Raw genomic sequence first — 27,427 nt, forward strand, 5'->3', positions numbered from 1 at the left:
CCACCCTCTGCACCGGAGAGGGGGCGGCGCTGCTGCGGCAAGAGCGCGGGGATTAGGCTGCGGGAGGATTAAGCCGCCGGCTGGAAATAGCAGCGGCAGCTCCCGGGCGTGGACGCCCAGCGCATCCCCGGCGGCGGCGGCGGCGGCGGCGGCGGCGGCGGGAGGGGCAGCGGTAGCCCGCCCCGCACCTGGGGCTAGCGGGGCCGGGGGGAGGGTGCTGCTGCTGCGCTGCAGGGCCGGTGGGCAGCGCGGCGGGCCGGTCTGGGCAGCGGCCGCGGCGGAAGGCGGCGGTGCCCTCCCCGAAGCGGCGGCAGCAGGAGGAGGACGGGAGGGAAGGACGCACTGACAGGTCGGCCGCTGCCGCTCGCTTCAGCCTCTTCTCCCCTCCCCGGCCGCGCCGCGCCGGCCCGGGCTGCTGTATGGCGCTGAGCACCGCCGCATCCAGCGGCGACCCGCCGCCCGGCGCGGGGGGTTCCCCATCGGGGACGGCGGGAGGCACCGGGAGGGCATAACATGGCGCAGCGGTGCCATCATAATCTCCCCCCGGGGCGGCGGCGGGGCGGGCGCTGCGGCGGGGCCGGGCCGGGCGCTGCCGGGCAGGTGGATGTGCGTGTATGTGGGGGGCCCTTTCCCCCTCCCCTCCGTTCCCGGCGGCTCCTACGTTATTTGTGTGCAGCCTCCTTCCGCTACCATGATCCTTTCCCTTATCATCCTTTCCCCGCAGCGTCTGAAATAGCCTTTCTTTTTGCCCCAGGCGGCTTCTGGCCAGGCAAAGGCTTACACAACGGGGGTGGGGGGGTGGGGGAGGAACTGCGCCTCGGGAGCGGCCGAGTTGCCCGACAGGACCGTTGCATTGTCCATGTGTGTCCGTGCCCGTCTCCGCCGTGCCCTTCCCCCGCCTCCCCTCGGCGATAAACCCGGAATCTCCCCTTCCCCTCCCGTGTTTTCCGCCTCTGCAGAGCAGGCAGCAGCAGGCACGCCAGTCGAAGATGTCGGGTCAGACGCTGACAGATCGAATCGCAGCTGCTCAGTACAGCGTTACGGGATCAGCCGTAGCCAGAGCCGTCTGCAAAGCCACCACGCATGAAGTGATGGGCCCCAAGAAAAAGCACCTGGACTGTGAGCATCCCTTTTTGTTTTCCCCAGCAGAGACCCGGGGCTGAGAAGGCTGCCCCCGGGGCTCTTTATTGTGCCTTTGGGTTGCTTGGCCCTCACACTCTCTGTAATCCAGCCTGCAAACTAGATGTGTTTTGAGAAATCTCCAGGAGAGGATGAGTTATTATTGCATTTCATCTCTTCTTGCATAATACCGCTCTTTCGGCCATATTTTTCGCTTTCCCTCATGACCCCTTGCCTTTTATCCAGGAAGGCAGTGCAAAACGTGCTTTGTGGAGCTGAGGCTCAGAAAAAGCCGAGGGAATAGGCCACGGGGCAAAACGGGCACATGCTTGTCACTGTCTGCTTTGGTCAGGATTAAGCTAGGCAGGGACAGAGTGCTATGCCAGAAGCTGGCCAAACAGCAGGACAAGTGTAGCCGTCTCCACAGATGATTTCTGAAGGGGTTTAGATAATGGTGTGCTTAAATGGCAAGGCCCTTGGATAGCAATGTGCTGTGGGTTGGGACAGCTTTTGGGGAGTTTAAGGGCTGTTGCTGAGGTCCCACATACCTGACAGAAACTTCATGAGCTGTCCAATAGTTTGCATTATGTTTTATTGAAGACGGCTGGTGGCTTTGTCTCACAGATTTATGATCTGTTCTGGACTGGCATTAGCTAGGTAATGCATGAAGCAAGAATGTTTCCTAAAAAACAATGAGCTAGTGATGTTTTGTCCTACCATTTTTATTACTTTTCAACCCACTCAACTGTCAGTCCCTGCTTGGAGACACCAAGGAAAGTGAAAGAATGTAATTGTGTGATGTTGATCACCCTTGTTTATCAGCAGTACCTATGTCCAGCATTGAACGCGGTACAACAGCAGTTTTTAGTGTCTAAAATTAGGTGATTTTCCCATTTTATTTGATGTAGTAAGAAACACTTTGAAGTTGAGATCATCAGGTTTTATGCAAAGCAGTCTCTTGGCTGCTGGATGATATTAAGTAATGCTGGTGCAGGTACATGCAAGTACAATCACAGAATCACAGAATGGTAGGGGTTGGACCACTGTGTATCTTAAAAGGAGATAGTGTTACTTCTAGAAAATAATTCCAGATTTCAGTTCAGATCCTAACCCTTAAAGTGGCAAACAGCATGCTGGTTTTCAATATACCTATGTTTATGTGTGTCTAAGAAATGCCCACATAAAGGGCATTGATTGAAGCCTGACTTGACGCAGTTGTTAGTTAGATCAGCAGTCTTGATATCATGTATTCCCTCTTTTTTTCCCTTGTACATTAAAAACCCCTCTTGGTTATCAATGTCTCTTACACTACTATTTGGTAGCTGTCAACACTTCCTAATTTGTAGGTTGTGTCTGGACTGTCCTACTGTATCTGTCACTAGAAAGAAGTGTTCACTTTTAGAAGCATTCTGTGTCTCTGTGTGTATTTTTATATATATAGATATGAAAATGCAAGTATTATCTAGACTAGGCAGGATTACAGTGAGGTAGCACTGGTAAATTATTTCTGTATGAAGATTTGGGAAAGGGACTATGTTTGGATATTGGTGCTAATATTACTATTCAGAAAAAGAACATAGAGAAGACTAAAGCTTGTAGCATTCCATTCAGTTTCATAGCCTGTAAGGCACACAAGAGGAAGAGAAGTGAGCATTTCCTGAGAAGATATATTCTGGTTTATTTTTCCTTCTGTTTTGCAAGTTGTATATAGATAGTTGAGACTTCAACTATGTGGTGTCATTAAAGATGTCAGTAGGAGATAGGCACATTCAAAATTGTGGACTAGAACTGAAAGTCACGTTCATGTTTTAAAATAAGAAAATATTCTCAGTCTCTTAAAACCGAGGCATCTCTTCACAACAACTGATAAGCAACTTCTTGGCATCTGATGTCTATCTTGTGAACAAGTATTGAAATGGACTTTGTATGTTGGAATGAGAGAGTTCATGTTCTGAAAGAGCCCCATGCGTGCAGGAGGTACTGTTAGATGGAGATAGATCAGAGCTTCATGACTGCAAGTTGAGCAAGTAGCACTTAAAGATGTGGAGAAAGAAGTGAAAGGTAAAACTTGTCAATGCCTTAAGTTTTGAGTTAAGGTGGGAAATATTTAGGTGATTAAAACCTCAGGTACCAGAGAGCAGCAGATGTAGCGATCTTTTATGAAGAGCTGTGATTCTAGTACTAATGTGGGGGTTTTGTGTCCTTGGGGAAGTCCATGATTTTATTTAGGGTCTTAGTGGCCAGACGTCATGTCACACAATCTACCTTCCACTGTCCTGCCTAGCAACAGGAGTTTGTAAATTAAATGGAGAGATCAAATATTTAGCATGAATTAAATAATCCTGTGAGGGTAGGACACAATATTATATCAATATCCAGAACAAAAATATCCAGACACAAAAATATTTGTTGCAAGATATTAATTCAAGGGGTTTCATAGTGTCATAGAATGATAGGGTTGAAAGGGACCTTTAGAGATCATCTCGTCCAACCCCCTTGCAGAAGCAGGTTCACCTAGATCAGGGCACATAGGAACATGTCCAGGTGGGTTTTGAAGACCTCTGGAGAAGGAGCCTCCAAAACCCCCCTGGGCAGCCTGTGCCAGGGCTCCCTCACCTCAACGGTGAAATAGTTTTTCCTTATGTTTAAATGGAACTTTTGTGTCCCAACTTCTTTCCATGACCCCTTGTCCTGTTGCTAGATACAATAGAAAAGAGGGATATCCCAACTCCTGTCTTCCACCATAAATAATAATTAGGTCCCCCCTCATTTTTCTCTTCTCTAGACTAAATAGCCCCAGTTCCCGCAGTTTATAGAAAGATGATAGGTAACAAGATGTGAGATGTTTTTATTTGCATTTGGTTTAGGATTTTTAGTGAGTAGTAGTTGGAGGGAATGAGCTCTGTGGAGTAAAAAGTGTGATTTGGGTATGAGTGTACATGTGTAAGGAAGGGAGAAGAGAACAGAATTTATGTCTTCCATGAACAAAAGCAGAGCTGTCAAATGTTCACCTTTGTGTGGTTTTCTGTACTTGCATAGCTTTCAAATACAGATTTTAATATGGATGTTGCACAGTGGCTGTCCCTTGGCATGAACTCTGTGTGCTGCACAGGCTCGTCATGTAATCAAGATATATGCTATCATGGACTCATTGTTGAGATTTACCATTTTCTTGTATTCCAGTTCTCAGACTCCTGAATTTCAAGCAACTGCTGGAAGTAGTGCCAGATGGCATTAATTGCATTTCCCAAGTCACCATGGGGAGCAAAGGAATTTAAAAGGAGACTCTGATGGTTTGGGGAAAGATGTTGCAGTTGGCATGTTAAGAGTTCTGACCTCTTTAGATTTACCAAACTGTTGTCATCTTAAAGTTGTCTTAAAGTTGTCTCCTTCAGTTAACCATGTTGTGTTGGATAAACTATGATTAGATACAGCAAATGAGGAACATCATCCCATGGAGAAGTGGGTCTTGACAACTTGGTTTTTCTGCAGAGAGAAAGGCCATTGCAGAGTGGGTAAATGAGACATAACGGTTATGTTAAAGTTATTTAAGGTGTGATGATTCAATTGGAAGGGCAATTCTAGTGCACAGCACAGAAGTTTCATTCTCAGAATTGTTCTGAAAGGTGTGTTAAGACTTCACTGAGAGTTTAATTTTGTGAGGAAAGTAAAAGGCAGCTTTCATCCTCCCGTGTGGGTGACTGATGGTATCAACAGGGAGGAGCTTTTGGAAGACAGGAATAACGTGACTTTCAAATGTTAAAACACGTGATAGGTGATGGGAAAATAAGTAGATCTGAACTCTGCTTCTTTTATAAAGGATCTCACTCAGAAATACACCAGCAAGCTTTCATTTAGGGAAGTGAATTGGAAACCACTGAGGTTGTCATGTCTGCAGTTGGTTGTAACAAGTTCCTCTTTCTGAAAATGATCAAAACCCCTGGGCTTTTCCTTGATTTATTTTGAGTGAATTGTTTTGCAGCAGGAGGAAGGTCTGGAGGGTGTATTCTATAAAGACCACATGGTGACTTCTAACTACCTCAAAATAATTGTCATAAGGTAGAAGGCCCTTCCAGAGACCTGATCAACAGCTGGGAGATTTCTCTGAAATGTGGAAACAAAGCAGGTGAAGACCAGGACTTGATTTCCTTTGGCTGTGGAGATGACCTGTGTATCTGTAGTAACATCTTGTATCTGTAGTAACATCTTTCCATCCTGAGTCTAATTTTGCATGTTTGTATGTGGCTGACAAAGGCTCTAAAAGGAAGTTTATGGTTTAATTCATGCTGGTAACTAAACTGGCAGGGTAGATGTCAGTGTTTTCCTTATACACTTGTCCTTGCAGTGTTTTGCCTTTCTACAGCAAACTGTGGGGATAACCTAAGAAGTTTGGTGTTGAAACAGAGGTGGCTGTTGACCAAAAGCAATGGGTTAAACGTTTTTCTTAGGGTCAGTAAAGATCTCACAGGTTAGTCTTATTAAGCTCTGTCTCATTCCTGAGGAATATGCCTATCACTGATTTTTTTTGAGAAGTGTGGGACCAGTGGAGCTATCTTGAGTCACTAGACTTCAGTGACTGTTAAAGGCTTACTCTGATGTGTTTTTCAGAAGTTTCTATTGAAGTGATTTGGGGAGTGTTCCAAGTCTGTTGGCACTCGGGGCCCTTTCCTAGCGGGAGTAGTGCAGACATATGAGTACTGCATTGCTCTGCAGTCCAGGTGATGCTTTGTCTTTTTGGCTGTGGAAGTACCTTCAAGAAAATTGCCAAGAACGGAGTCCCTGTACAAACTGGGCTTAATCCTTCACACCTTACTTTTGTGTGTCTCCCTGTATCTGCTATTGCAGTAATTTGTTGCAATTTCCCTGTTGAAGAGAACTGGTGTTGCTTGAGAGTTAGCCCTGAAATTCAGCTGTAGTACGGTGTCTTGGGTTTTGTTGTTGCAGATGAAGTGTATTCTAAACTGTGAACTTGTCATCACCCCAATGGATTTCTTTCACACCTGAGAAGAAAAAAAATTCAAGCAAGCAATTGTTTTCTTCAGTTCATTAGTGGATATTGGATTAGCACATTTATTTTTTGTGTGTGTGTTTAACAACTTGTCATCAGTCTCTATATTAAATAGCTCTCTGTTTCTGTGGGCTTCTCACGTGTCCTTTCTCAAAACACTACCAAAGACTTGTTTCATTTGGAGTAGGAATGTCTGTCATGGGTAAGGAGAGCTAGTAAGAAGATGTTTTAGATTATTTGATCTTGAGGCACTAACTTCCAATTCACTCCTGTCCCCATTCTGTTTTTAAGGCATGTGTAGTACTGAGAGAAGGCTACCCTTGTAATTAAGAGTCACATTTTGAAAAATTAAAAGTTACCTGTTTGAATAGAAGTTTGGATTCATGTTAAGGTGCAAAGGTTGAAATATGGGCTTGTGCATCTGAACTGTTCTGTGTTTAGTTCTTTTTATGGTACAATGCCTAAGGGAATGAAAAGGAGGATGGGGAAACAGAAGAGTGGGTAAACTGTAATATTAAACTTTCACCCGAACAGTGTAACTTGATAAAGCTAGATTGACTAGTCCTACCATCCTGCCATTGGGTTTTCCTCAGCTGAAGACATGTATTATTAGTAAGTTTTCAGTAGTCATCAAGATATTCCTGTTGTCAAGGTCATGGATGACAAATTCTGGGACAAGTCAGGTCTCTGCTGTACTGACTTCCATTAGTAAACCTTGATAATAGAGTGGTTATGTCTTTGAGCCTCCTTGTTCATGAGATGGTCAGTATGACAGTGACCAGTCCATAATGTTCATTACTTCTATTTGGTAGTTGAATATGTTTCATAATAGTCTTGTAGTATTACCAACTTGGATCCTGGGTGGCAGAAATTGAGTGTCTTTTAAATAAACAAACCAAAGCCTGCAGTTTGATTTTCTGTGGTTTGGTTTGATCTGTGACTCTGATTTCCCAGCCTGGCTCTTAAAGCCTCTGTCTTCTGTATGTGCTTTACCTGGGCCTGTCCCAGAAGTGAAGAATTCTGTGATGTCTCCAAAGAAGTGCTCTGTTGGTATGGTCAGTCCATGTTTTTGTGTCTGCCCTGTGAAGGATCCTCTGAAGTGCTTAAAAGCTGATGACAGGATAACTCTGAAGGGCACAGAGCATTTTGGATACTCTTCATCTTCCTTGCTTCTTACTGGATAAACTGGTAGCCAAAGAGGATGATTTGCTGCTTTCTTAGTCCCCACTTCTGAAGAAATGATAATATTGCAGAAGCATGTCTGCTTCTAGTATTTTTCTGTCTATGCTCAAGCTATTCAAGACTGCCCTGGTTACTTTCCCCTGGTACTGTCCATGTTTTCTACTTGTTCATGGCAAGGTGTTGGCTACAGGGGTGGCCTCTATGAGAAGAGACCAGGGCATGCCCTATGCCAGACAAAGGCAGCTCCACCATGGACCTACCACAGGACACAGCTAAGCCCATCCACCAAGCTTGTGGCATCTCCAGAAAAAAGTAGTTAAGGGGCAGAAAACACTGGACAGGCAGAGGAGGGAAAAAGTAGGAAATGACAGAGGGAACACCATGGTCAGAAGTGGAGCAGGAGGTACTCTGTGGTGCTGGAGGAGGTATCCCCTGCAGCCAGTGGAAGAGACCCCTGTTCTCAGAGGTCACAGCTGCAATATCACCACTGCTACCAAACCCTTGCAACATGTATTGATATACCCTCAGCCCCCATAGAAAACAAAGAAGAGACCTTCCTCAGTCAGCTCTGGTCATATGGTATTGCTGAAGGAGCTGGGTCCAGTGTTTCTGGAGGTGGGGAAAAACTGAGGGAGGCTGACATTATATCCCTTAGTCTTGCTATAGTTTGAAGATGAGTCAGTGGTACCAAACAGTAGCATTAGATTAACATGCCTTTTTTTTTCTTTTTGGAGTTTCTTTTCAAGACATAGGTCAGGATGTGGGTAGGGCTGGAAAAGTTCTGCTGTGGGCCTAAGGGAAATACAGTAGTCTCACCAGTGAGTGTCTGATGAAACTTGAATCTCCAAACTTCAACACATGGTGCACAGATTAGGAGCAATATTCTGTCTGGCTTGGAGAGAGGGGCTTCAAATACCATGAAAATGAAAAAGCAAAGAATAAAGCAAGCCAGGAAGCCAGAGATTGAATCTCAGCACAGGATGTCTAATGTGCTGAAAGAACAGGTCGTCAGGCACTGCGCTGAACCCTGAACTCAAACTAAATGATATGATAGAGGAAGCCTTCCTAGGAGCTTTGCAGGCAGTGATCTGTAACACAGGGTTTGCAGCAGTGCTTTTGTTCCCCTGAGTCAGCAGTAGCAGCAAGATTGCAATGTGAAGCTTCATTGGTAAGTTGATGTTAGAGTATCTCACTTGGCGTGGTTGCTTGATTTTCCTACTGGCCAGAATTTTGCTTGGATGAGAGCTTGGTGGCTTGAATAAAACCTGAATAAAACAGATGTTGGTAATTGCTAGAAGGCAATTGGAATACTTGACAGAGTCTAGATTTTCACTTTGTGGAGTATGGTTACGTCTGCTTTTTCTGGAGTCTTGCAGACTCCATGCTGGACCCTTGAAACTTTTTTTTTTTAACTTTCAATCTTGCTGTTTTGGTCCTGTTTACTTCTGCAAGCTGTTTGAAAACGCTGAAAATCAATACAAAGCAAGTTTTGCAAGGATGGGCTCAGAGGTGTATTTAACAGTTGTAGCTGGTAGCCAGTAAGCTGCTTGTGTTGATAAAAACTCTTTGGGTTGTGAAACATATTTGCTGAAGAAGTGGAGTTGTAGTCCACTAGGAGAGGAAATACACCAGCAATCTGGATTAGTGGCAGAAATAATATTGGGCATCAGCCTTGAAATGTCAGTGTGAAAGCAGGTGCAATACTAGAACAGTGTTTTATAGGCTGCTGGCGAATGGACGCATCCACTGGTTGTCTGAGGTTTGCAACTTAGTTGTAGGCACAGTATGGGAAATGGCAGTGCACTGTATCACCACTGACTTCTGGGTGAACTTCTGTTCCTCCTGTCTGCCTAGGATAATGTGATCTCGTGCTTTGTTCTAGATTATATCTATATCTTAACTTAGTTTAATGAAAGAGATTGGATACTGAAAAATCCCGCTGTCATTCTAATGTATTTGTGTAACATGGCCATTTGAGCTGAGGCATTGTGTCAGTTGGATGCCCTTCCTAGAGTCTGTTTGGGTTTTTTTTTAGCTACTGATAAAACTCTTATGTGTTACGATATTTCTTACAGAGGAGACTTTGCAGCAAACACATAGGCATGATCATGCTTCCAGGCCAGTGAGAAAGCCCATCCTGCCTCTCATAGGTACTGAGAATTGCAAGTTGCTGACAGGAAATGTCTACATGTCTACATGTCTACAGTTTGGGTCTGACTCATGGCAAGCAACTCTTTTCTTGGGCGTAAGCCAATATGCAAAATTACTACAGGTAGAGTGCAAGTTGGCAGCAACTCTTGTGTGGTAGTTAAGCCACAAAGCTCTACCAAAACAGTTGATCCACGTGCTTTGCCAAGGTGGCTTTACCTTCTCTGAGAAGGAATGAAGAAGAAAGCAGTGTTCTTTGCTAGTTGTTTGTAGGTATTTAGGAGAGTAGGTCATGTGAAGCACTAGTAAGGGTAGATTGGGGAATTTGGTGTCCCCTTGGGCTAAGTTTGTTTTAGTGTATATTTAAAGGACCAAAGAAATGTCTTTTCAAGAAAATGTCTTAAACTTTACTGGCTTAAAGAGATTGGATAAGACTGTGGCTTGATTACTGGCAGCAGAGTTGGTCACTTCAGGCTGAGCCTTGGCTTGGCACAGGCACAGATGACACAATGGCAGCGGGTGCTTCCATAGCAGATGGTCAGCGGTTAGACTGCAGAGCCTGGCAGGCTCCTAGTGCCTCTGGCATGGTTTTGTTGTATCTCTTAAGTCTCTCTGATAGTTTACAGAATGTTCTAAAATGGTCCTTCATGGAAGTGCGAGGAAGACATGACTGCTCAAAGCATGAATAAAACATGCTGACTTGTCGCCCACGTTCTTAAAATGTATGCGTGTTTACAAATTGAGAGGAGGGTCCTCAAAATGAAGCAGAGATTGGTTATCTTGCCACAGTGCAGGGCTGCACTAGCTTATAGCATATATCTTTACACATAATTGAAGAGCCCACATAGATGCACTTAAGTGGGAGTTGAAACTGTTTTTAAAAGGACTCTGCCTTTCACTTCTCATTTCAGAGTGTGGGACTTGTATGGAAGGGGGAAGCCAGCTGGCTTGTTTCCTGGCTCTGAAGGCTGCTGTTTCTCATTATGCAGAGGCTGAATTCAGACACAAGCTTTAACTTACCATTGCATCAGGTTGTAGCAACCCTGAAGTTTTAAAATCTAACCTTTTCAAATGGAGGCTTTGATTTGGATCTTGCTGCATGACTCTGGAATCCAAAGTATGGTTACTGTGCGTGTAACTCTTAATCTAAGTTATATAGCTTCATCTAAACTTACTTATAGGAGGACATACATTCTGCTAAGGGGCAGTAAGCCAGAGGAAGTCGGTATATCTAGTCTGCCAGTGTTTTGAAAACATGGACATTTTATCATGACAGATGTTTCATGACTGGCCTTTGAAACAGAATACTGTTTTCACATGTGAGCTTTGTCTGTCACTTTCTGATCTGACCTTTCATTCTAAGCCACATAGACCTTCTGGTTTTGCTAAGCTTGATTTAAACTTGAAATTTCTCTTATCTGTGTATGGGGATTTGCTTAGCAGTGTTATGAGAAGCTATCTTTCAAAACTCACCTCCATATCATGCTTAGGAGTCTTATTGCCACTCATGGATGTTACAGCCTAGAGATCTGTCTCTGTGTGAAGATCTGCAGCCTGCATGAGAGCCTGTGTGACGGATTCCAACTTCCCCATTCATCGATAGCTTTATAGGAGACTTTCACTGCCACACCTCTTTTCCAGAGGCACCAGTGACTTTGAACTGTTAGATAGCAACTTACTACTGGCAGGTTTTTTTTAAGATGTTATTAGTCCTGACTACACCTTCCATCTTTCAGGTGGATGTTCCATTCAGTTTCATAGAATTTTGTGTCCAACACCAAGAACTGTGCAGTACACGAAAGGCTGCAGGCTCATATTGAAGTGAAGTCTACTGGTAGTTGATGTTAGCTTTTTAAAAATTTGAGACCTGTTGGTGGCAGAAGCAAAAGATCGTTGTCTAACCAGTGTAGTATAGGGAAACAAACAGAAAGGAGTTGCATGTTTGGTTTAATGTTTTACTTTTTTTAGTAAAGAAAGAGTAAAGCTTTGTCTTAATTGTGAAGGATATGAGTCAGTTTGTAAAATAACTCCTAAGGCACGTTCACTTCTGAGACAACTGTCTGCTTTTAGGAACTCTTAAGAGTCTTTCTTTTGCTTTGTAGATGCACAGATACAAGTAAAAATGGTACAAAGTACTTGCTCCCATGGTACAAACTAGAATCATAGAATGGTAGGGATTAGAAGAGACCTTTAGAGATCATCTAGTCCAATCCCTCTGCAGAAGCAGGTTCACCTAGATCAAGTCACAAAGGAATGTGTCCAGGTGGGTTTTGAAAACCTCCAGAGAGGGAGCCTCCACACCCTCCCTGGGCAGCCTGTGCCAGGGCTGCCTCTCTGAACACTTAGATAGTTCCATTGAAACAGGAGGAAAAACTTCTTGTGTTCCAGCTTCTTTCCATTACCCCTTGTCCTGTCACTGAATACAATAGAAAAAAGTGATGCCCAACCTCCTGACACCCACCATTTAGATTTTTGTAAATATTAATGAGAGTCCCCCCTCAGTCTCCTCGTCTCCAGACTAAACAGCCTCAGTTCCTTCAGCCTTTCCTCATAAGGAAGATGCTCCAGTCCCCTGATGATCTTGGTGGCCTGGTGCTGGACTCTTTCCAGCAGTTCCCTGTCCCTCTTGAGCTGAGGAGCCCAGAACTGGACACAATACTCCAGATGAGGCCACCACCTGCTGACCACACTCTTCTTGCTGCATCCCAGGATGCCATTGGCCTTCTTGGCCATGAAGGCACATTGCTGGCTCATGTTCAGTTTATTATCAACCAGCACTTCCAGGTCTCTCTCTGCAGCAGTTCGATCCCCAGCCTGTACTGGTGCGTGGGGTTGTTCCTCCCCAGGTGCAGGACTCTGCACTTGTCCTTGTTGAACCTCATGAGGTTCCTCTCTGCCCAACTCTCAAGCCGGTCGAGATCCCACTGAATGGCAGCACAGCCTCTGGGGAATCAGCCAGTCCTCCCAGTTTGGTGCCATCAGGGAACTTGCTGAGGGTACACTCTGTCCCCTCATCCAGGTTGTTTATGAAGATGTTGAACAAGACTGGCCCCAGAACCAATCCCTGTGGAGCTCCACTGGCCACAGGCCTCCAACTTGACTCTGTGCCATTGATCACCACCCTCTGGGCTCTGTCATTCAGCCAGCTCGATCCACTTCACTGTCCACTCATCCAAGCCACACTGCTTGAACTTTCTAGTGAGGATGCTGTGAGAGACAGTGTGAAAAGCCTGGCTGAAATCAAGGCAGATGACATCTGCTGACATACTTGCTGTTTATTTGCACTGCTTCAATATGTCTGCAGGAGGTGATACTGTTGTGTGGTTTACATGGGCAAAAATTTGCATTACGCTTGGTTTCTTTTCCTAGAGACATGTCCATGTTTTCAGCAGGACAGCCTGCATAGTTGTATGTGTTTCATTCCCAGTTATGAATTTCAGCTCATGCTAAGCCTCTGGTGGCTTTTGAGGTCCACAGGCTGCATGGGCTCTGTTTGATTTGGGTTTTTTTCCAGGCTGACCGTACTGAAAATGACATCATCCTGTAACATCCACTGACAAAACAGCTGGACTTTCAGAAGAGTCTGGCTGAGATAGTAGGAAAACCACAGACCATGGTCTGGATATTGATAGTTAGATGTGTCAGCTGCTGAGCCTGCCCACTGAACTGATGTGTTTCTAGCATACAGGCTGTAGCTAACAAACATGTTGCTAAAGTTGCTTTCACATTGTTTCATCTCCACCTTGTTTTTTAACATATTCCCAATGTGTAACAGCAGTGCAGCTGAAACGTCAGGCTGCTTCCAATGTATTTTCAGTCCCATTCAGATTTGTAGTGGCTTTCAAATTGCTCTTCTGGGCAGAGCTGGTAGGCTAGTGACAGTTTCACTTCTGCAAGTTTATTAAGAACAAATGTGTTCTGAGGAAAGATCATTTGGGAGTGGAAAGCACCAACTGGGATTCATTCTTAGAATGCAAATGACAGCAGCATGGCAACTCAAATAGCTCATGTACTGTGCCTCATCTGATTACCACTTTCTTCCAGATGTGTTTGGAGTCTGAGATCAGCCCAACATGTAAAGGCTGATTAGAAAGTGCTCAAGTGCAAAGATTACAGTAAATGACCCCACGCTGCTATGGCCAACATAAAGTCCTTACTTTTCTAGTCTCACTGTACTGTTCTGGATAAAAGCTGCAGATGATCCTGTTACTAATATTCCAGTAAATAACCAGGTGATGAGAGTTATGAATTGACTCAACCAATAGGTAATGTTGTTCACCCTCATGGAATAATAATTGTAGTCCACAGCTGGAATCCCGGTATCCACTTACAGTCGTCAATTAACTAGGCCTTACTGGCTTTTCTCCTTCTAAGCAACAGTCATGTGACAATATACCCACTTTAAACTTGTTCCGTTGTATGTAGCAAGGATGCAATGAGACTGTGGCCTTAATGCTTGTGTGCATGGAGAGAACAATTGTACCCCTTAGAGGAAATTGAATGAATGCTTTGAGGGCTTGGCAGGAGAGTGGTTGGTGGCTGCAGTTTCATGTTTCTTCTCTAATGTGTATTTTGGTTATGGCTTCTAGGTTTGAATTGCTGAGGAAAATTGCTTGTAGAATGAGGTCTGAGTTTTGCCATGCAAGATAAAACTTTCTTTCTGTTGAAAAAGTTATTGGTCAAATACTTAGCAAATGCTACTTCTGATGCTAGTAACATCTTTTCCATATCCCTTCCTCCTCTAGTCTGACGTCTAAGATGCTGTGTTACAATAGGATGGGGAATAGCATTTCTCCAAGACAATTGCTTTTATATTTTAGCTCTATAACCATCAGTTGATGACCACTAAATGCAAATGTCATTTTGTATAAAAGCTGTGCAAAAAGAAGGTAATGCAGTGGCGATTTGTGGCTTGGCTGTTATTTATGGTAAGTCAATAAAATAGAGAAGTGGCACATCTAGCTCCAGAATTCCATTATGTTTCATATGAACATAAGCAGAACTGCTTAATTCTTGTATTTGAGCAGAAAAAAACAACTATATCTGAGTTAGTTGTGGAGCAGGGTTTAGGTGGCGTAAAAGTCTGGAATGGGGTCTCTAGGTGAAAGGAAAGGAACATTAGTGATTTCTCTTCTTTCCTCTGTTTTGCTGACCTTGTATTCTTGCTTGAGACAAATTCTTTGCTGTTCAGAGTGAGTGAATTGTGTACAAATGAGATTCAAGATGGGCTTCTTACTACTTTGGACAGGGGAAAGAGTCCATGACTAATAACTAAAGCCTTTACTACAGTGAAGCTGCTTGAAAAAGCTGTGATGGCTGTGGCTGGGGTGAAACCAGGCAGAATTCTTTGACTGTGGGACCTTTTTCCATTTGCTTAGTGTTCCAATTTCAGGTATGTGAGGCTTAAAAAGCTGCTTTTCATAGCGTATTTATACTAGGCACTTTATGTAGCCCATCTTCTGGGTGACAGCTCTACTGTTGCAGATTTCTGAGTAAAAAGGGAGCTTTTATTCTACTGAATTGTTGGATCATGGGTGTCTGTAAGGTTTTGGACTTTGTTAATTTATTGACAAATAAATTGCGTGGAGCTCCAATGGAGCCATCAGTTCTGGGAATTTTTTAAGCAAAAAGTATTCATAGTTCATGGAACTTGAAGGAGTTGCTTATGGCAAGATTTTGGGTTTTTTTTAACACAGTATAATCATAGTTTCCCCTCCTTATTAATATTCAGGGATACAGCTGCCTTGATCATTCCTCTTGTGACTTTTATTTTCCTCTTTCTAAGAGAGCTGCACCTGAACTTCTCAAGAGGGAAAGCTGTGTCTAAATTATTAAGGACCAAAAGAGACATAAGTCCAACATGACTGGTTTAATACTGCTCATGAGCTGGGATGGCTTTTGCAAATGACTTAAAGCCCAATATCTTGCCTTCATACTGTGGGGAAGGAGAGGTGGAAACTATGTGAAACTGCACTGGAAAAAGTCCAGTTATATGAGCAGTACATTTTTCCTTTTGTTTTCAAAGCAGGTATTTGGTGATAGAGGAAGTGATGCACTGTTGTATTTAAGATGATTAGATGATTATAAGGCTAATTAAACTCTCAGTTTGATAAATAATTGGAGGAAGCTCCAAGAGAAATCATCTCATACTCAGACATCTGCCTTGTCTCTCTACACACTCTTCATGAGATTGATAGAGAGGAAGAAACTAATTTTCTCTTCTGCAAAACACTTAATATTATGGGTAGTATGAGTATACCTATGTGTAGACAGAGAGGAAGAAATTGTATATAAAAGGTTTTCTTGCTGTGAGATGTAGTTGTTGGTTTAAAGACTGACTTCTATGACCTCTCAAACTTCAGGATCTGCAGCAGGTATTTGTCTTCACAAGAGTCTGAGCTATGTTTGGGAGGAAGGTGGTCTTCTGAAGTAAGGCTGGAGGGAGAAGCTAGCAGTTGTCCTAGTTGCCTTGTAGTCACAAGGACTATAGTTGTATTACTGGGAAAGTCTTTATAATACTTGGAGAGCCTGTGCTCTGTCAAAAATTGGTTTTAGGCTTATTGAATTAGCATGGACACATCTGGAAGATGCTGGACTTTGATAAACTGGGCAGTGTTTCTGGGGTCAGGCTAAGATGTAGTAACTCTTGAGGTAAACTTTTGGGAAGGAAGAAAGAGACAGCATGAATTGCTGTTCTGCTCAGGGAGATTATTACAAGCTAGATTATGATTCATGTTTGGGGAGATGGGGCAAACGAGGTGAAAAGAGTAGACTTTAACCCCACAGATAAATTCTGTACTTCTGTTTGTGGAGTTGATTTTTAGTGTTGTTGGCTTAGACTATCAAGCATCTGATGTCCTCGTGAACAATTACTGTAGAAGCAGCAACAAATAACCTTATTCTGCATTTTAAGCAGTGTTTTGTGGTCAGTCTTCTGTAGACGTGGAAGTTAGCTCTGGCATTGATTAGCACAATGGTGTAGTAGCTTCCTGATACAGTTCTGTGTCTTGCAAGGAAGGACTTCTACTGTTACTTGCCTATTTAACTTTTTCGGTTGAGACCTTTAGACTCTTACTTTAAGCCACTTCTTTCTGTTCTTGACTAGTGTGGATTTGGAACAGTCTTGCTTTTCATTTTCTGTAAGTTCAAGGTGTTATTTAAAACTCAGAAGCCACAAATACAACTTGTGAAGACTGTTGTAGAGTTCAGCATAGTAATAAGGAGCATCTGAAAGGGGGCAGCTCTCAGATTTGATTATGTTTAGGAACTGAATGTATGACACAGATCAGATGCTGAGGCAGCACATGTGTTAATTCAACCTGGAATGACAGCTGCTCTTAAGTTAGCACCAATAGTCTTCCAAATAGAGAGGTCTTGTGGTCTGCAGACTGTTTCTCTGCATATTGAAATGTAGTTTGTGAATCATTAACTTTGAACTGGGGGATTCCAAATCTATCTATTAAACAGTTGAATAAAAAAACCCCACAAAACCAAACTAGAACAAAAACCTCTGCCCTCATCCAGAATACAGTCTGAAAAGGTAAAGGAATAAGATGGATTCTTTAAAATGTTTCAGAATCTGTCTCATTAAAAAAAAGCCTGAAGAAGTCTGAAATTCTGAAGAGAGTGAAACTTTCTTGCTGTTCTCCTTTTTTACCTTATAAGCTTAACAAAGAAACATCAAAATTAGCTACATCTTTTAATGTTCTATTTAAAAGGTAATGAAGAGCTAAGGTGTCTTAACTTTCTTTGGTCTTCCTCGTTGAACCCTCTACTGATTTTCCACAGTTTGGCAGGTTTGCCTTTTTATTAATGAAGGTGTTAATCATACTCTAGCCTTGCCTTTCTTCCCTGAATAAGTTGCAAATTTCTCAAGGCTGAGTCAAAAGAATTGTCTAGTCAAAGAGTTTAAAGGCTGGTGTTGGAAGACTTAAGTTATGGTGTCAAAGAACTGACAACAATTTATTCCTTCTATTTGCATAGGTTTTGCATCTGAGACCTGAACTAGAAAAAGTATATTGACATCCAAATTAAATGTATCATTTAAACAAGGATCTCTAGACTGAAAGAGTGTTCCAAACAGCAGCTAGCAAGGTGTGAAGAGAGGAAATGGGAGACATCATGTACTGTCACTTGGCAATTACAATTTATTTCCACAGTAAAACAGATTCAAGTGAAAGGTATAGGTCTTCACTCTCCAACTTCTCCCCTTGTGTGAAAGTCGTGATGAAAACACTGGCTGCTCTTGCTGTACCATTTCTGGTTTCTTACTGTGCTTAGAATTTGTATTTGAACTCAGTTTCTGGATTTAGGGATTAGCTGTCAGTGTACTTGACACGGATGCCTACAGTAGCAAAAACTTCACCTGGAAGGTACCTTTAATCCTTATTCATCCTACTTCTGTGTACCCCCAACACCACCTTTGTAAGATTACTTCATATGGCTTCTGATGGACTCTGCTTCATCTGATACATCCTAGTATTATCTATTTTGTATTAACAAGTCCACATGTGATTTGTCTGGAAGATTCTGAACATCATTGTTTCTTTTGAAAGCTAAGTTTCTGTCCCACCAGTAAACGTTTGAAACTATATCTTCTGGAAATGTAGTTTCAAGATCTCTAGTATATGTTTTCTTTTTCCTTGTACTTACTCCCTACTACACTGAAGGCAAATTAATTTTGCCAAGTCTTACTTGGAAATTCAGCTTAGCCACGAAATTCTGCTGTTCACAGTTCATTCATGTTAGCTGTGTTTCTGAGTTGCTCCAGATGCTGATGACTGCTGGTTAATATGAGACTCTATGGTACTGGTGTAAAGAAACCCAGGCAGCTCAAATACCTTAACTTTGTGGTGTGATTTCATGGGAAATAGTTCTGCAAGAATTAACCCACCATCTCGTTCCCCTCCCCCTGCCTCAGATGATGAGTAAAATCTTTATGCACAGTTTAATTGTTTTCTGTGTGCTGTAAGTAGAAGGCTTAATTTAGTCATATCTCTCTACTCAGCACACTATAATTACTCATATCCTAAAACATCCAGAGCTGCAGACTGAGATACTATACCCTGCAGCAGTTTGGAGAGGAGGCAGTAATGACTGAGTGACTTAGGAGTGCTGCAGTAGTGTATGGGAGGAGCTCCTTGTAGCCTTCGTGGCCAGTGTTGTGTGGGTGGACTCAGAGGTTTCATTATCTAACATCCACCAATGGAACACACAATTTATAGCACTTCTCTTCCATAGTGAGCTGCATACTGAACTTAGGACTGAAAGCTTGTAAATTTGGTGTGTTTTTTTTTCTTGTATTAAGGGTGAAATGCTGTCATCTGCAGTAAAACCTGAACAACATAAACAGTGAGCAAGCCACTTGTGATTTGCTTCTAGGCTTTTACAAACCACTGTCTTGTGTAATGCATTAATCAACAGTACAGAGTAAAAGATTATTGGCCTGTTAGTAGTTAAAAGATCAAGGAGAGTTGTTGGAACTATGTGAGCTTGAACTGCTGTCATTGAACAGCATGGCTTTACTGCTGAAATATTTTGTTTGCAGAACTGCCTCCTTCAAGGGTAGTGTTACTGAGGTTAGAGAAGATAACTTTATATTTCAGATGTTGTTCTGCAAAAAAAAATGAATAAACACCACCACCCACAACCAGAACAAAAAAAGTGCCATGACAATCAACATCTTAAAATCAAACCTGATGAACAATCACAGCATTTATATCTGCTGTCTCATTACAGAAAGTCATTCCACTGACCTGAAACTGAAGACAACTTGCAGTTTTTGTGCACGTAGAAGAGACAATTTTAGACACAAGCACTGCAGCTTTCACAGGCTTCTGACCCTGAGCTTGAGATTTCAGGTGTCTTAAATGAGTCTGTTTAACAAAAGTAAAAAACCCATAAAAATCACTTGCCATGGATTAAAAAAAACCCAGCTACTAAACTTCTGAATGCTTCTGGTACAGTAGTGTGGGTTTCTGAACACACCAGGTGGTTCTCAATTGCTGATGTGACTCTTCTGTCTGTTCAGATAGACCTGTGCTCCAGACTTTTCCTTCTCTGCAGACAGAATCGGTAATTTAAAAGAAGACTGAACTGTGACTTTCTGCTCTTAGTGGCCTTAATATCCTCTGTTATGTGGGATTGTGTTGGGAAGAGAAAGCAATTCTGGGAAGTGGTGGCCTTGCTGCCCAGGTGAACTGGACTCCTATAGAGTGTTTACAGTAGACTTGCATAGTTTAGGTGTGCAAAATCCAGGCATAGAATAGCCTGTGTGCTTCTAGGATAGAATGTCATAGAATCACAGAATGGTAGGGGTTGGAAGGGACATCTAAGATCATCTAGTCCAACCCCCCTGCTCAAGCAGGTCCTGTGTGACCTGATCTAGGTGGAACACATCCAGGATGGTTTTGAAAACCTCTAGAGAAGAAGCCTCCACACCCTCCCTGGGCAACCTGTGCAAGGGCTCCATCACCTCAACAGTAAAGAAGTTTTTCCTTAAGTTGAAGTGGAACTTCTTGTGTTCCAGCTTTTGTCCATTACCCCTAGTCCTATCACTAGACACTACATAAAAAAGTATTTCCCTGTCCTCCTAACATACATCTTTTAAATACTTGTGAGTGTTAATGAGGACTCCCTCAGTCCCCTCTTCTCCAGACTAAACAGCCACAGTTCCCACAGCTTTTCCTCATAAGGATCATCTTGGTGGCCCTGCGCTGGACTCTCTCCAGCACTTCCCTGTCCCTCTTGAGCTGAGGAGCCCAGAACTGGACACAGGACTCCAGATGAGGCCTCACCAAGGCAGAGGAGAGGGGGAGCAGAACCTCCCTCGACCTGCTGGCCACACTCTTCTTGCTGCATCCCAGGATGCCATTGGCCTTCTTGGCCACGAGGGCACATTGCTGGCTCGTGTCATATTATCTATCATCACTTATCGTCATGATTTGATGTAGTTGGATGAACATATTGGGGCACAGGTGTTGGGAGGGGAAATATATAGAAAATCATTAATGATGATTACTGTCATCTCAGGGAAAGTAAAAGATGATTATTTTAATTAGTGACATATAGAATGATTAGTCTAATGGTTAAACTTTAATTTTTAACTTCTTCTACTTAGATCTTCAAACTTTAAGCCTCAGCCCTACTATTACTGCGGTATTTTGTCTTCTTTGTGTTGCATGAAGTCATCTCCTGACATCTTGCTAGGACCGTGTCTGGCATCATGCAGGTTTTGGTCATGCAGTTGCAGTATGCAGTCTCAAATTGTCTTAAATATAGGTAGTAGCTTGTAGGAGGTCATTGCTGGCTTTGTAGTAAAAGTCTGTAGGTAACAGGTGATGTAGTAAATCAAAGATTCTACTGGTAGATGTGGGATGTAGATGCTAGTGGAAAGTTTTCTGCCCTACTGCTTGAGATTTAAATACTTAATTTCATATACTCTCCTGTGCAAGTCTATACCTTCCTAATGTACAGGTCACAAAAATGTATTGTATTCTTGTTCCCCAAGACAGTCTAATGTCTTATTTCTTCTATGTAAGGTACAGTTGTCTGCAAAAAAACTATGGTTCTTAAGTATAAACTGTTTATCCTTGCTTATTTTCTTACCGTTGAGATCGTAATGGATGCCTGAATGCGCTCTCCTGCTGCCTAGGTCTGTAGAGACTAGGAAGTTTGTTGTAGCATGCTGATCAAACTCTAACCTGAGATGACTAGAGTATCTGTTTCTAGTGAAGTCTCTTTTTCCTGGTGTCACTAGGTTCAGTGTGCTTGACGTATTTATTACCTGTAAGTGAGGAATTTTGTAATACTTACTCATCTATCCCATAGGCAGTGAACTGCCACAATTTACAAACTTGCAAACAGTAAAGTCCTATGCTGTTGTGCACCCTAACTTCAGCTGGGATGAAGGTAGAGGAAGGTTGGGACATATCTCTGAACACAGTTGTTGGAAAGCCAGGATGTTTGGACAAAGGGGACAGGCCAGTGTTGCTGTCAGCATGGACTAATATAACCTCAGTTTTGGGGGGCTTTTTAGTCTTGTTTTTTAACAGTTAGAACATAAGCACAGAACTTGCTGTTTGTCACAACCACAGCCCACAGCCTGGTGGGCTGAGAGCTTTGCCGTGCTGCAAACCTTTTCATCTTATTTGTAGCACCTAACACCTTCCTTTCCTCTTTCTTGCAGACTTGATCCAAGCAACTAATGAAACAAACGTGAATATTCCTCAAATGGCTGACACGCTTTTTGAGCGAGCAACAAATAGTAGCTGGGTGGTGGTATTCAAAGCTTTAGTTACCACACATCATCTAATGGTTCATGGCAATGAGGTATGTGTGATCAGCTTTCTCTCGAGACTACATTAGCACTGAGCAGACTCCAAGCCAAAAATGTTAGCAGTGCAAAGGAATCCCTCCTGAACCAGTAAGGACCTGAGAACAAAAGGCAAGAATGGTTCTTCATGAGGGTCAAACTTACCTTTAAGAGTATAGTTGAGGCATGCTGGTTATCTGTGTCTTCATGTACAAAACTATTGCTTAAGAGCAAGCAGCAGCCTGTTCCAGGCTGCTGACAATTAATGTGCTATTGAAAAGACAACTATGCAGGATTAAGGCTATGTGGGACTTTCTGACTCTAGCCAATGCTGATGTGCTGGCACATGTGTACTGTCATCGTTATGCAGAGAGCTATTCTCTCTGCACGAGCGTTAAAATCTTCCTAGAGCTGTAAATTCAGCTTGATAGCCTTTTGGATTGCATTGTACTTGCCCTTGTTTTTTATTGACCTGTGTAGACTGCTTTGTCTGCTTTAAGTATGCTTTTTGGTTTTAAGAGCTTTAGTATGACTGTGAAACAATTCCTCCATGGATATATAAAAAGTGTTTTCAAGCAATGAACTTCTCCAGTGTCACAGCGTGAATTTTACTCCTGTCCTATTTTTCCATTCAAAGTTTTGGCCAATATTTGGATTTGCTTTCTGTAACTGTTTCTCTATTTCTGACTGTTCATCCCTGTACTTGATGTGAAGCATGCCTGTTACTAAAGCAAGCCCTTGGCTTGGCTGAAACTTTGAGGCTGCTGGATTGAAAAGTCTGGGACTAGCCTGGGACACACTGCTTTGTAAGCAGATAGCTTGTTCTTCCTCAAATCTCTTTGAGAATTAATCATTTATATTGCTTCTTCCACAATCTGGCTTGTGTTTTGCACAGAATCTATTTTTTATGTATATAGTGGAACATTTAGTAGAGATTCAGGCTAAATGTAATTTATCTGAACGGATGAAAAGGTTTTGAGGAAGATATTGCAGGCTAAGACAAAAATCTGTGTTTCCATGTGTATATGCTGGAACTGGACTGGTAATCTTCCTGCTAGGAAGAACAAAGCCTTCAGATACATCCTGTGATAAGAAAATAACTTTGTGTTGCAGAGATTTATTCAGTACCTGGCATCTAGAAACACATTGTTCAATCTCAGCAATTTTCTGGACAAAAGTGGATCTCATGGTAAGCCTACTCATGTCTATAACAAGATTCTAAGTAAGATACTATTGTTAATTTACTCCTTCATAAGAGCAATGAATATAAAAACATGCTACTGAAGCCTTTTTATAAGTACCTGATGAATACAGGAGCTCAAGTGAACAGCTGGACAACTTCAGAACGATGTTTCTCCGTTCCTGCAAAATTTTTACTCAAGAGGTTAAACCGTGCAACTCTCTCAAAGTACTGGTTGAAATCTGGGCTGAGTCAGTTATCTTCTTAATCATTATGGGAGTAAAGGGTGAAATGGATAATTTTGCATCTAGTTTCTTAGGTTTTACTCAGCCTTAAATGACAATTTGATTTCTTGGGGGCACTGCATTTTTTAGCAATTGTCTGTCAGTGTTTACAGGGGGAAGAGGGGAGAGGGAGACACCAAAAGAACTAGCTAGTTTTATTTGAGTAGTGAATTTAGAAAAGTCTAAGCAGAAATTAAGGAGCTTTTCTCCCTGAAGCTTCCAAGTCTGCTTTTGTCTCTAGAATTATTAGGGAATTTTCCAATTCCTTCACTTAACAGAAGTAAAGCTCGATTCATGGTAGCTCAACTCGAGAAGAGAGAAAGCTTAAGTTCTGCATCTGTCAGAGAATATCTGTAGACTGTATGCAGAATGCAGGAATGCTACAATAATGGGCAAAACTGAAGCAATGCCGTGTTACTCCATCTCTCAACAGAAACATGTGACACCAAAAAGAACTCAGGCATCTTTTAGAAGTGATAACATGGCAGCAACAGAGCCAAACAAATATTAACACTCTGTCTAATCAAAACGTGCTGTGCATGTTCAAAGATACGGGTATTTGGCAGCAATGGATGCTGCTTAAATGCAAGCTTTGTGTTCTTTGCCACTTTGTTTAAACTTAAATTGCCATTTCATACATAACACATCAGTGTGTCATAGATAATGAGGCAACAGAGTTGCCAGTGTTAAGCCTGAGTTGGCAGGGATACTTAATGTTGAGAGATATTAAGGAAAAAAATACAGTCAGTGACTAAGTTGGGGGATGTGGAAGGGAACTTGTACTGAGGAGGAGAATGACTTGCCTTCTGCATGCTTTTCTGCAGCTTAGAGGAAGAAGCTGAAGGATGGACTGTAATACTAACTGTTCAGAAGTCTTACAGGCTTGATGGTCACTCAAGCTTGAGGCTTCTTGTACAGTGTTACATGCCTTGAAGATCTCTGGTGTAACAGTTAAAAAAGGCATTGTGAATGCCATTGTAACTTCTCTGTGCTTGTAAACATAGGGGAATTTTGAAGGTCCATGTAAGAGTTAGAGCAACTGACATTAAAAAAACAGCAGGAGTGTTTTAAGTTGAAATCGATCATTATCCTGCAAATCATATACCAGTTAGGTAAATTATTTTCATTCAATTGACAGTCTTTCCCCCCCCCCCCCCCCCCCCCATTAATAGAGAGGTAACTAGTTGCATCATCAAGTAATGTTACCATGTAACTGTGTAGGAGCCACTAGCAAGTTTCCCTGGGAACTGTGTTGGAAGCAGAGGACAGCAGTAGATCATTGTAGTACAGCACTACTGCTTTTTCTTCAGAAGCTGAAAGAAGTCCTGTGATACATGTTCTGTATGTGGAGTTGTATAGTGCAACACAGATTACATAGCCTTAGAGTTGGTTGACTGTTACAGTTTACTAAAGAACTTCCAAACAAGTGTGTAAATTAAGTGTTAAATTTGTAACTCTTTTTGCAGGTTATGACATGTCAACCTTTATAAGACGTTATAGTAGATACTTGAATGAAAAAGCATTTTCCTACAGACAAATGGCATTTGACTTTGCAAGAGTGAAGAAAGGGTAAGCAAAGTTTAGATATGTGAATTGATAGCGTTGCCTGACCCATGAAAATCTTGTTTGTGACATTCTGTTTAATTTTAGTGTCTCAACACCTTTGTTCTTACGTTCTTTGTTGAGCCACAATGATTTCTCAAGTGTTTGGTTAAAAACTGCACAAGGAGGAGGGGACAGACTGTGGGTAATAAGGCAAATACTGAGAAGGGAAGTAAGGTGCCTTGCAGAGCTAAGAGCTTGAAGTGCTAGGTGTTAAACCTGACTCTTATTAAACCATGTTGCAGCAAGACTGTGTTTAGGATTTGGAGAAGAAAACACTCTGAATCTATATTTAGGATGTTTCATTACTCACCAAGCACTTTCCATAAAAAAGATGGCTGATTACAAAGGAAAACTGAACACTAAAGTTCTTGGCAGGCAACACAGCAAACATAAACAGAACAGTAAAAGGTTGTAAACTGATGGTTTTATTTCCCATAAGGACTGTGCTTAAAAAAAACAATACCAAACAAGAAAATTAAAGTTAACCCAGCTCCTTTAACCCAGCCTGGAGCAGTGTGTTGGTATTTATCAGAACTTTTTCTTGGTCTCTAACTCCTCTAACTGGGACTTTCATGGTTCTAGATTCTCTCTTGAAGCGCAGAGAGCACAGCAGGTGGTTTAACATCAGTGGAAGGTGCAACCTAATTGCATGCTACAGGTGCTTCTACTAATCATGAGTTCTATACACAATCCTTTTTCCAGTTCCAATGTATTCTGCAGCTTGAGATTCTGAGCTGTTAATGTAGGCATCACTGCCAGGCTTTCCTCTCCTGCTTCTCAAACAGCCAGAAAGTGTAGGGCCCACTGTGACAGCTTTCTCTGTAGCTGGGTGCCATTCCTATAGAGGGGACTAGAACACTTCTCTCTTGAACCTGTCTGGAATATGAATCACTAAGAAGTTTTTGAAGTGAAGACTGGTAGCTAGTTGGGTTGATATTTCAGGAAGACTTTGATCCTTCAAGCTGATGTAGCACTAGCACCTTAAGTTCCCTTTGTCACCTGGTGCCTTTGAATGTTTCATGTTCAATAAACTTAAATTTGAGTTGCTAGGAATAGAATGATTCCCACCTTGCTATATGTTCCTGGAAAGGCTTTTTATGTATTATTTCTGGTGCTCAAAACGAGGTCTTGCCTCAGAATGTAGCCTAAAATGAGTAGGAACAGTGGGATGCATTTCCAGAGAGGAGATGCTATACCCGTCAGTGGCCAGGATGGGGCAATACATAATGGTGATTGTGGAGGTTTGTGATATTCAGAAATAAGAATAAGCATCTGTGAAGACTGCTGTAAGACTGCAGAAGGCAGTTAAGGAATGCTACACATCTGTATATGGGATGCTGTGTAGTCCCACTGGAGAAATTGTTCAGGAGTGATAAGGCAGGTCAAAGTCAGTGGAAGTGCTATGAAGGAGTAATGGAATTAATTAGTACCTAGGAATATTGAGGAAAGAAGCTCTAAGCAAAGCTTGCCCTGGTTCAGGCTGTTACTGTATTGGCCATACATGTGTTGTGGCACTTGATGGAACAAAAAGCCCAACCTATAGTATTTTTGTCTTCAATGACCACGGACCAGACAGCATCATTAGTTACTTATAAAAAACTGAATGCACAAAGGCTCTTAAGTACTTCTGTGACAGTAATTCTTGTCAAATTATTTAAGCCCTCAATGTCTTCTTTCCATGTAGACATCAATCTTTTATATTCATCACTCATAACACAAAACCTTTCCTCTCCTGCTGTCGGGATGGGTGGCTGGATGAAGTGTTCTTTGTGCCAGCTCTCATAATGTTGTGAGAAGCTGGAGAATCAGACAGTGATCCAAACATTTGAAATGGATTATAGCTGCTTTAAGCTTAAATTTAGACAACAAATTGGTTTGTGGGAAGGGAGAGAGGAAACACCATGGCTTGTAATCTGTATTCCCCCTTGCAGAGCTGACGGTGTAATGAGGACAATGGCTCCTGAGAAGCTGCTGAAGAGTATGCCAATATTACAGGAACAAATTGATGCACTACTTGAATTCGATGTAGGTATTGAAGCTGACCCACCAGTGACTTATAAGTGATAGTGGCTTATAAATGCTGGCAGTGAGTTATAAATGCTCCTTGTAATGAACACGTTTCATCTTGTAGGTAATGCTTTACTGATCATCCCATCATGTAGGCCAGGAAAATCCCCTTTTCAGTGTCTCACTGAGGTGGTGTGGTGAAGGATGGCCCTTTCCTATACATGTGAAATGCCCAGATAGTACATATTTTGGGGTTTTTTGTAGATCGAGAAACAACATGGGAAATGAGGGGCATTGAGTAGTGTTGACACTGAGCTTGGAGTTTCATCCTCTGCAGAAGATTAAGGGGAAAAAATGGACAAAACAAGGAAACTGAAGATTTTTTTCTGTCTCTTGACAAGCATATTCTTTTAGGGGGAGGAAAAAAGCCATTAAAATACCACATGTACATTATTTGGCTTTCTCAATCTTCATCTGGTTTTCAGCTGCAAACTAAAGTAGCTAAACTTTCATCTAGACCGTTCATAGACATAAGTGTCTACAGTATGTTTATAATATTATGAATGTTGGTGGGACTACTT

The 27,427-nt window shown here is 42.2% G+C and overlaps 1 protein-coding gene across 1 annotated transcript in view; it reads left to right on the top strand.

Moving 5' to 3' along the window:
* Window positions 1-266: 266 nt before the first annotated feature.
* SNAP91 (synaptosome associated protein 91) overlaps window positions 267-27,427 on the top strand; it is a 70,986-nt gene continuing 43,825 nt past the window's right edge. The window contains exons 1-6 of the mRNA XM_061991480.1: window positions 267-349; window positions 960-1,119; window positions 21,645-21,787; window positions 22,884-22,959; window positions 24,701-24,803; window positions 26,771-26,864. Coding sequence (XP_061847464.1) covers window positions 990-1,119; window positions 21,645-21,787; window positions 22,884-22,959; window positions 24,701-24,803; window positions 26,771-26,864 — 546 coding nt within the window. The 5' untranslated portion in view covers window positions 267-349; window positions 960-989. The remainder of the gene's footprint in view (window positions 350-959; window positions 1,120-21,644; window positions 21,788-22,883; window positions 22,960-24,700; window positions 24,804-26,770; window positions 26,865-27,427) is intronic.

The sequence above is a fragment of the Colius striatus genome, chromosome 2 (genome assembly GCF_028858725.1).
Source record: "Colius striatus isolate bColStr4 chromosome 2, bColStr4.1.hap1, whole genome shotgun sequence".
NCBI lineage: Eukaryota > Metazoa > Chordata > Aves > Coliiformes > Coliidae > Colius > Colius striatus.